The sequence below is a fragment of the Eucalyptus grandis genome, chromosome 6 (genome assembly GCF_016545825.1).
Source record: "Eucalyptus grandis isolate ANBG69807.140 chromosome 6, ASM1654582v1, whole genome shotgun sequence".
Lineage (NCBI taxonomy): Eukaryota > Viridiplantae > Streptophyta > Magnoliopsida > Myrtales > Myrtaceae > Eucalyptus > Eucalyptus grandis.
In genome coordinates this window covers 35189284-35199574 of record NC_052617.1, presented here as the reverse complement: position 1 = coordinate 35199574, position 10291 = coordinate 35189284, and the positions used below count along the sequence as shown (strand labels likewise).

Genomic DNA, 10291 nt, shown 5'->3' with positions numbered 1-10291 from the left:
CAAATGATAGCTGATCCATTTCAAAGAGAAAAACGCCCAACCACTGTATTCGGCTGCCTTGGGTATAACCGTATAGGTATATGTCATGGATAAAGTTTAGGATAGCAAGCGAAGGAGCTGAATACAGATATAAAATAGGAATAGACCGGAGGCAGGTGATGTGCTGATGACCAAAAATCAGAGCGCTTTAACAGGACATGATTGTCCTAATTAATCCTGCACGCGGTAATATGGCGTAGAAAAACTGGCGATTTGATGCTTGTGGCAAATTTAAATCACTTTTAACCCACAGGATGTTCTTCATTTATCCATATATGGAAATATACGTATGCACACGTGTTTTGAACAAATATCTACAGCGTGAAGACCATCAATGAGACCAGATTCGAGCCATCGATAAGATGCTGGGTTGACCAGGGCAAATGGCAATCAAATTCACCAACTGATACCCAGGAAAATTTTGTAGGTACCCATAGTTATTTCAGTGACAATGCAACATTGGCCTTTAACAATATCGACAACAGCTTAGATTTGAAAAATGGAAACTACTTTGGATGCTTTGCACAACAAAGAAAAATGATCTACACCGAAAGGAAGAGAAGCTTTCTTTCCAGGAACCAGATTCTTGAACCCTTGTAATGGATTTGCAACGACATACTACAATAAAATGAATTGCTGCTAGAATAAGAAGATAATAAAAGCACCAGGGAACACGACCTGAAACTCCATATTAGAAAGTCACTTGATGCCACAAGGCAACTTCATTAATTAAATAATTGACAGAAGACCAGTTCAAGCTCTAACTAGAATCCCGAAATGGTCAAAGTGCAAAATCTGCACTTACATGTCTAGGTTAGAATGACATCAAAGCTTGCACACGTTCTCTTTTAAGAGTGCACGCTCGTGCTGCAGTTATCACCTATATTTGTTGACGCCACGGCATCGATGGGCGTCACTATCTCCGACTCTACTCCACCCATTATATCTTCTGCCTTCTCATTGTCTGAGGGATCAGAATCTGATAAAGTAATGGAATCTAAAGAAGCAGAAACGGTTATGGCTGCTGCTTGGGTTGCCAACGGAATGCTCCCTCTTGTCCAAGCCAACGGCATCCTCTTGTCGTCTTCTCTCATCCTCTCGGCATACTTACCAATGTCAAAACCATTAGCATCATTGCCACCAAATGCGGATTCAAGCCGATCCATATCAAACAGATCCTCCATTATTTTCTTCGAGTTGAGGTCATCTGAGTAGACAAACTTTACCTTATTGTAAGTTTTGGGCTCAAGGAAGGGTTTCACCACCTGCAGTAACACAATATATTGTTGCAGCAACCGACTTGTTAAGAATGACCGTATCCATCATAATATATTACATGGAAAACTAGTCAGCAACCGCAATTTCCCATTAGCTTAGTTTATGTAAATGAAAAAGTAAAAGAGTGTGACAAATGCTGTTCATGCAGGCAGTTCTAATCCATTTTCTCTGCTTTTTCAAAAAGGGTATTGTATGTGATATTACTAATGATATAGTGTAAAAGTGTTGAGGTGAAAGCACCATAAAAGAAGACAATAGGGAGAGGACGGAGAGAGAGAGAGTCATACCGAAAAGAATGGTTCAAAGAATTTAGGAGGGTTATATAGGATGGCAACACCAAGACGTTCTGGGTATTGATCCTGTAATACATGGGCCGTCTCCTTTGTCACCTTCACTGATATATGTGACATATTGAAACCCTGGAAATCTATCAGCCAGACCATCTGCTCTTGGTTGGACGGCAGATTCAAAATAGCATTTTCCATGCAATAAACCAAGTACTTAATTTGTCCTTTTGTTGACTTCGAGTTCTGCATTTAAAACCAAGTCAAAGCAAACAATTGGCATCATGTTCCAATAAACGAGGTTGCCTTCTCGTTAGATTGCATGCACAATTCAAGTTCACTCTACCTTAAGCCACACAAGCATCTGCAAGGAAATTAACTTTTGCATACAGTGTGCAGTTTCATTGAAAAGATCAACTCCAACATATGAATTATGAAATAATCTTTCCTCATAACGGGAATTTCCCAAGATACATTGCATGAGAACTTGTCAAAAATCCATTTACTTCCATAAAGAGATTGATTTGTTCACGGACTAATATCTCCTGCACGATTTCCATTTCTGGGTGAAAAATCAATTCATACGTCACTACAACCCTCAAAGGAAGAAGAATGATGGAACCTGGTGACTAGGCCTCATGACCAGAACTGTCCTGCCATGTTTGTCTACATAATTCGATCTGTAGATTTTCCCAGTCTCAGCCTCATGAGCAATGTCTTCCTGCTTGATACATTGAACTGCGTCAAAAAGGCTCGGAAATATATAGATAAAACAAATTCTGCCCAACTGGCTCGGCAGAGAACATTCAATTATTACTCAGTTAAGTGAAACAAAATAAAAAGAACATACATAAATTAAGCAGTTTGGTCAAAGATAATATTCTATTCCTAATTACATTTAAACAAAAGCAAAGTACAGGCCTGATTGGCTATTCAAGCTAGTCCTTTAATAATTGGTCTCAATTGAATCCAGAGGAAGTTTGAAAAACTAAAGACCGATTAAAAACTACCACCTATCGGAAAAGAGGCATTGAAATACATAATTTGGAGGATGAATTGGAAACTCAATGCAATACAACATACCCAACGAATTTCTTCAGGCTTATTTTCTGATCTCCACTTCAAGGTATCTTTAAGCATCTTAGTTGCTTTCTTCACATTCCAATTCCGAGCCCTTAAGTGTCTAGCAAGCGATGCATCCGAACAATAAATCGATAACTTTTCTGGCAATGCTGCCGTCCCAATCAATCTCCTCAACTCATTAATCTACAAAACAGGAAGCATCATAAGTAGAAAAAGTCTGCACCCATGACAGGATATTTGCATACCCATCGGTAGTAAGGCACAGTCCAACTCAGGCACTATATTCCACATACCTTTGCCTGCTGCTCTTCTGATGTTAAAAGTTTCTCATTTCCATTTGAAGAGGATTTCTTAGACTCAGAGCTCATTGCTTCAAAGAAGTCGCTACCAGATTCAGCTGTTGAACCTTCACAGCCAAAGGAATTGTCTCTACTACTGCTGTTGGCATTTTCATATTATTAGTATTGCTAAAATGGAAATTAAGTGATAATGTCTACTTTAAGAATCAACAAACTGAAGCAGTACATCCCTGTTCAAAACTCAAGCTAGAAATACATACTCGAAGGAACTTTCAAGAAAATCTGCCATCAAATTAGTGTTACTTATCCAAGAAACGAGAAAGAATGTGCAATCCAAGTAAGTTAACATGCTAGATTGAGTGTCTGGGGGGTAGGGAGGAGACGGAAATTTGAGAATGTAAACTACAGTTTGTCCAAAATCATAGGAAAGATATTCACCAGGTCATTTGCACAAGACTGTTAACTAACAAGAAAATATGGCAACTAACAAAACCTTCAGATTATTTCATTGATTTAGATTATTTCATCGATTTTCTCTTTTTACCAATTTTCACATATATAATGTTAAACATTGGCAACTGTCAATCTGTAATGTCCCCAAATTGCCCTAGAGATGAACAAATAAATCAACCCAAAGTAACTCGCTTCTTGGAATGTAGTACTTCAAAAGGCTGATGTGCCATGTACATAGCAACTTGAGAGCAAAACTAACCTCATCAAGCTTGTAGGCTACATATATGTCTACTATCATGAAAACGGCAAACAAAACAACCTTGACGGGTAAATTTCTGTTGCAATCATGCAACTCTAGCCTTATTTCATTTAGTCACATTACTTCTAATGTTCTTGATCGAGTCACTCAAGCTTTTCAAGGATACGACCTGCACACAGCTAATTAGGTTACAAAGTCACAAAGTAGGACTCTGTAGTGCAGCTCTCATATTTCAGGGTTTGAGGAGGGGATCACACTTAAACTTAGCCTAACATTGCCAAAAGATTTGTTCCCGGATTAAGACTCGTGACCTCGGGTTATAGTCAAGCAACCTTACTGCACCAGCTGAGTTCTACTTTTGTCACGATAACTCTCTTGATAACCAGCTTTTCAGGGGCCAAAAAGTATGCCACTTTGTCTAGGATAAGTTCCAGACCAGAGAAGAGGAGGCCATCTCTGGAATTACATGGTCCAAATCCAACAGGACGGTAATATAATACCCACATTTCAGTGAAGCAATGTCTTTACAAATCAAGAACATTGGACTCAGAAACGTGAACTGCAGCCATTAAGTGTTTTTTTTAAAACCAATCGCACGAAAGCAAACCCCGAAAATTCTCTGTTCCACGAAAGTTGGATTCGGATGGCATATCCATTTGAACACCAAACCCTTATCTTCTTCTTTTCACTGGAAAAAGAAAAAAAACAAAAATACAAATGTTCTTCGTCCCACCGTAGTTACTTTCGACATGAAGGACCGATCGGCAATAAATACAGCACAGGAAAATTCAATGCGATAGAGACCCAGTTATCTCTTTTAACAGGAAAATTCGATTCGCAGGACCCGAATGGATCCGGACCATCCACAACGAAAATAACGGTCGGACGACCGGCAACACGAATCACGACACTCGAGAAAAAAAAAATCAAGAAATTCAGCTCCCAACTTCCTCGGGATCTTATTAGACGATAATAACACCGAATAAACCGAGAAATTCCTGCTCAGATCTCCCCAAGATTTATCCAACCGAAAATTCAAGAAAAAATAAATTAAAAAAAATGGGTACTCCACGGTGTAAAATGACGAGCAAACGTGAGAGTCCAACCTGGAACGAACCAAGAAACACGAGCCACGAATGTTCCGGAGAGACCGACGCTTCAGGAGACCCGCACGGAGCTGCCCGAGAAACAGAGGGAAACGATGGTCAAACCTCGAGCAAGAGAGGAGGAAACTCCGTGACAAGTACAGGTCGAGGAAGAAAGCAGGAGGGAGGAAGAGGAGCCGTGGAGGGAGTGAGCTTTTTGATTGCTTGCGCGACGGAATATTACGCGGATCTCCGCGAGGGAGGATTGAGAGCTACGAAATTGGCTCGTGCGTCTTTCCTTGTCCACACGGAAACGTCACAAAAAATAAAAAAAAAAAAAAAAAAGTCTTGCCCATTTTTTTTGTCACTGAATTATCACAGTGAGCTATCATTATTAAGAAAGCGTATTTGAAATTATTCATTTGAAATTATTCATTTTTTGTGAATTTAAAAAAAAAAAAAACCGTCGGAAGAAATTCTATGTTTCAGGTTGATGTTTTTTCGAATGGATTTGATGGTTCTTGCTCCTGTTTTGGACAAGAAAGAAACAAAGAGGTTCTTTCCCACTTGGAAAGGGGAAGCTATAGCCCTATTGCTTTTTAACTACCCCTGTCTGAACACCTTTTGTTAGATTAGCGCAAAGGCAGATCTCATTGGGAACATGCCCCACCCCTGCTCACCTAACCCACCGGCCCACCAGCTTTAATATTTCTCTGAACGCACATTTTTTTCCAATCTTCGGAGGAGGGAAAAGCGGAGCGGAGTGCGCCAAAGAACATGTTTGATGGTCGCATTGACGTCAAGAAAACCTTTCATAACATGTACGAAAAATTTTAAATTGATATATATATATATGCTATATAGTTACCTCGAATTGATATGGTCATGTCATATATATCTCAAATTATGATCAATTTTAATTTTTTTTAACATCAATGCAACATTAGTATATTAATTTGGCCTTATGGGCTCGGCCTTCCCTCTTAAATTGAATAATTTTTGGTCACTTACAAAGGCGATTATAGGAGATTGGGTCGCACTCATAAAGCAATTAAAAAGTCTATACATGTAATGACCCAATCTAATCCAGGCTTGGACATATTTTAATATTATATTAGGAGTGTGTATAGTTGTTGTAAGACATGAAGTCAAGATGGCTTGAGTTTGTATTGGAGAACAGGGCTCCATGATTCAACGAGTCTTTTATAATATTTAGATTGTCATAGTGAATTTGAGGAAACTCTAAAATGGATTTAGAGAGTAGAGTAATTAGGAACTAAACTACTATAAATAGATTAGTGTAAGCTTTTTATGTCCATACTCTCTTTCACTCCGGTGCATATTATTAACTTTGTTTAATTTTAATTCGTACATCATTCTATCATGTGAAAATTATATTTCTATTAGTTACCTCAATAATTTTGGCCAACGGCCAAGCCTGTGATAGGACAATCCAATGCAATAGTTCCTTTACAGGGCCATTTGGTGATGAGCGATCACCTCCTTGAACTGGCGTAATATTTTTAATCAAGTCTCTCTAGTTTCAAATCCCATTAGTTGGAGTAGTTAAATTGTTCATTGATCAATACATCTATGTAAGGATTTTCCCCGTATCGAGCTAAAGGAGGTCTAATTAATTAAATTTGGAGTCGGACTCGGAGGGTCTCGATTGAAAATTCTACAAATTAAAAAGGTTTTGATTGGACGAATTAAAAGTTTTAGGACCAGAAATCGAAAATCTCCTCTCTCTTTTTCTATTTTTTTTGTTGACATTGACCATCTCCAGCTGAACAAGACGCTCCGCCGGCGAAAGCGATCGAGCGAATGGAAGGCCGCCGCGGCGAAAATGGCGGGTCCGCCGATTCCTCGAAACCCTAAATTTCCGGCCTCCTCGTGCTCGAGCTCGGCTCCTCGGAATCATGCCGATCTCGTGGCGGTCGGCCCTCCCCCTGCTGCTGGCCTCTTCCCTCTTCCTCTTCGACGAGTGGATCTCCACCCCGTCCTGCAGATCCGTCCCCCGCGCCGACCGCGACGGCGAGCGCGACGCGGCGGGGGGCCGCCACGATCTGAAGGTGATGATCGTCTCCGACTTGCTCTTGACGGGGTCCGACGCCGGTTATGCGGACACCTACTTCAGGGACTACTACCTCTCCAAGTTCTTCAAGGTACGTCCCAATCTTTGATTGGGAGTGTGAATGGGAATCGTGGTGAATGCTAGTGGATGGTATCTTCCCTCGACGTGGAAGTGGAACTTTCAGTAGGAAAGTGCAGGAAATGTTAGCTTTTTGGGGCTATGTTGGCAAAAAATGTGAGTTGCTCTAGTTGAAGCAGGTTAAGACAAAACCTTTTCGGCGGCTTTGGCATCTGCACGTCGGGTGCTTTGTGATTTCCATAACGTTTGTTCTTGATTGCATCTTGGGTTGAACATGACTTCACTGAGCATTAGGCATTCTTGCGTTAATGTTTTCTTGGGCACGGATTTTGTATACCAGTGGAATCACTGGGCACATTTGCGGATAGTTGGCCCGAAATAGGTGACAGGATGCAAAAGTGAAATACCATTTACGTTCTGCTGTAAATAGGTTAATCTCTTTGAAAATGATTAGATTTCTTCTGAGACTTGCTAAATCTTTGAGCTTCTAAATTATGATACTTGAATAATGAAGAACTCAAGGAGAAAGTCAATACAAGTGCTTATGGTCAATCTCAGTGATAGGGTAGTGGACCACTGATTTGTTAATAAACTTGTTATTATACACTTCTTTCTGCTTCCTGCCCTATATCCTTCTTTCGCTTTGTAATATGTAAACAGAAATCATTTCAAACTCTCAAGCCTGATATGCTGGTGGTCTTGGGCGATTTTTCTGCCAGAGGTTCGGAGCTGACGAGACGCAAATGGGTCCCTGTACTTCGTCAATTTCATAGATTGATAGGATCTCTTATTGCCCTCCTTTCCATGTCACTTTGGGTGACAGGGATATTGGAGAATGCACAGGACTAGATTCTCACTTGGTTGACTGGATATCCAGCCATCTCCCTGGATTAGATTCAGCTGGTTGTGGTGCCTTTGAGATGGAGAATATAACCTTTGTCTCTCTTAATAGTGTTGCATTGCTTTGTGGCAACAATGCACTACGATTTGGCGTGGAAGAAGTGATAGAGAGGGAAAGCTTAGATTTCCGGACAGAAATTGAAGGGCCAAGAACAGAAATGACCAATGACTTGGGTTCAGATAGGGAAATGTCTCCGAACTTTGCATGGAGAGAGAATTCTATGGCATCTGGCTCTGGTCCTGTTCTCTTGCTTCACTTGCCGTTACACTCAACAGGAAGGAGTAGGAATGATGGGAAACATTGTCATGAGAAAGCTTATAGCAACTTATTGGTGGATGTCAATGAACTGCAGCAGAGGTACACTTGATTATGCCATAACTACTTTCAAATCTTAACTGTAAGAAGTCAATGTTCAAATCTTAGCTGTAAGAAGTCAATTTCATTGCATTGTAGTTGTTAGTTTCCATTTAACATTTCTATAAAGGTGACTCTTCTTCTTCACACATGTTCAGTCACGCGTGCGATGTAACTAGTAAACCTATGTAGTTAACCCTTGTAAATGTAGCCTGTACTGCTGCAGACAAGTTTTCGAACAGAATATCAAGAAGTATTATATTTTGTTGCTCTAAAGAAGATGGAAATTATTAACTTTAGTTTTTGAGAGTTGGGCAGCAGATAGCTATTTACCTGTTGCCATAACGTTAAATGTGGAACTTCTCTGTACGTTAAACACCCCAAATCTTTTTAAGACATGAAATTGCCACACTGCTAAGACATGAAAGCAAACATAGAAAAGCAGGTCTGGGCCAGTATTTTGAGATGTGGTGCGGTAACTTCTCGGAGATTAACCTACAGGGCTATACAGTAGTTTAGGATAAGCTGCAAATGAAAGTTAGGATGATTAGTAGGATCAGTTAAAATAACAGGTATTAACAGGATTTGACTTTGCTTAAATGTGCTACAGTTTAAAAGAGAAGCACCCCTTGAAGTGTAAAAGGAATAATAAGCGAATGCAATGCACAACGAGCTGAAAATAATTGTGTCGCAGGGTTCCCCGGTTTGGATGCTAGTAGCTTGGTTTATGCTCACTATATAGAGAAGATTCTTACGATTCTGATTGACTATTATTTTTACTACTTTTGTTATCTTGTTTGAATTACTAGAAGTTCCTTTTCTTAGCCCCTTGTTGGACATTCCTTTTGGTCAGGAGGCTTGCCGGGACTGGGCCCTATGAGTTATCACACACTATCCCTCCAAATGCAACAGAATACATCTTCCAAGCTCTTAGACCAAGGTAGAGGAAATGTTTGTTCTTTCCTCATTTGCCATAATCTTTGCAGTATTGTTAGTTCATCGAGGCTCTAGCCTTTTATGGAGTTTCAGTCGTTTCTACCCCGACTTCCTATTGATTTCACATGAGCTTTATATGAAGGAATTGAAAATGAACTCAAAGGCAAAGGTTGTGAGAACTTTTAGCAGAAAGTTGTGTGGCCCTCTGGAACCCTCACTCATTTTTTCTTTTTCTTTTTCTGTTTTCCATTTATGTTAATGCTATTATTGGTGCCATATGGACTCCATGTCCATGGTACACAATTGCAAAATTGTCAGAGAAAGACATGTTAGCTTTCGGTAAAAAAATTGTTAAAAAAGTGCTTAACTATAAAGTAGTTTCCAAGTTCATGACAATACAACATCGGGTAACACCAATTCGAAGTTTAATGATGCAATTGAAAAAGTTTAAGGTGACCCTATATCAAGGAGTAGACTTTGGTTACGCAAAACTCAACATTTAGAAAGGGATGATGGTTTGTTATGGTTAATTACTTGATGATGAACATGGTTACAGTCGGAGAATATATTTCTTGGAATATGGTCGTTATGAAATAACAGAAGTTCAAAAGTGAGGTAAATGCTGGGAGGCATTTTAAAATCCTTGGCTAGGCAACATCTGTAGTGCCGATCTGATTAGTCTAAAGCAGGATTATCTTGTTTTCATAAATTAGCCCCATTTTCTTTTAGTAAGATCTATTAATGTTATCATGTAATTATTGTGGATGCATTCATCTGTATTTGTAGCTCAACTATATGCCTCCATGTCCCTGCAGGATTGTTTTTAGTGGGCACAGTCGTGATTTTTGTGATTACCTACACCCGGATGGAACCCGTGAAGTAACTGTTCCACCTATGTCATGGCATGCTAGGGATGATCCCGGATTTGTCATTGCCACATTTAGACAAGGCAAATCTGTAGGTATCAGTCATTGTTATCTTGGTAGGCAATCGTGTGCACTCATCTATATCTTCATATTGGTTCTATCGATGTTAATGACACTTATGGTGAAGTTTTTGAAAACATTCCAGACTATGGTAATGGCTGTAGCTCTTCTGTAACATTTCCTTTGACTTTGGACATTATCATGCTTATTCCGTATTGATACTTTTCTCGTTCAAATGGGGT

The 10291-nt window shown here is 39.7% G+C and overlaps 2 protein-coding genes across 4 annotated transcripts; one reads left to right on the top strand and one right to left on the bottom strand.

The window, feature by feature from the left end:
* Positions 1-697: 697 nt before the first annotated feature.
* LOC104449386 (phosphatidylinositol transfer protein 3) lies at positions 698-5053 on the bottom strand. Of its 2 annotated transcripts, none has more exons than XM_010063516.3 (6): positions 4802-5053; positions 2978-3122; positions 2685-2867; positions 2224-2322; positions 1605-1847; positions 698-1304 (listed from the first exon to the last, which is right to left on the bottom strand). In XM_010063516.3, the coding sequence occupies exons 2-6, from the start codon at positions 3050-3052 to the stop codon at positions 888-890; spliced, it is 1017 nt and encodes a 338-aa protein (XP_010061818.1). In that variant the 5' UTR covers positions 3053-3122; positions 4802-5053; the 3' UTR covers positions 698-887. The 2 variants fall into 2 exon arrangements, with proteins under 2 accessions (XP_010061818.1, XP_010061819.1); XM_010063517.3 differs by having other exon boundaries at positions 2978-3119.
* A 1499-nt stretch (positions 5054-6552) lies between these two features.
* LOC104449383 (metallophosphoesterase 1) lies at positions 6553-10281 on the top strand. 2 transcript variants are annotated; one of them, XM_039314829.1, is made up of 4 exons: positions 6553-6945; positions 7652-8190; positions 9041-9127; positions 9939-10281. In XM_039314829.1, the coding sequence occupies exons 2-4, from the start codon at positions 7853-7855 to the stop codon at positions 10222-10224; spliced, it is 711 nt and encodes a 236-aa protein (XP_039170763.1). In that variant the 5' UTR covers positions 6553-6945; positions 7652-7852; the 3' UTR covers positions 10225-10281. The 2 variants fall into 2 exon arrangements, with proteins under 2 accessions (XP_039170763.1, XP_010061817.2); XM_010063515.3 differs by having other exon boundaries at positions 7593-8190.
* Positions 10282-10291: the final 10 nt, after the last annotated feature.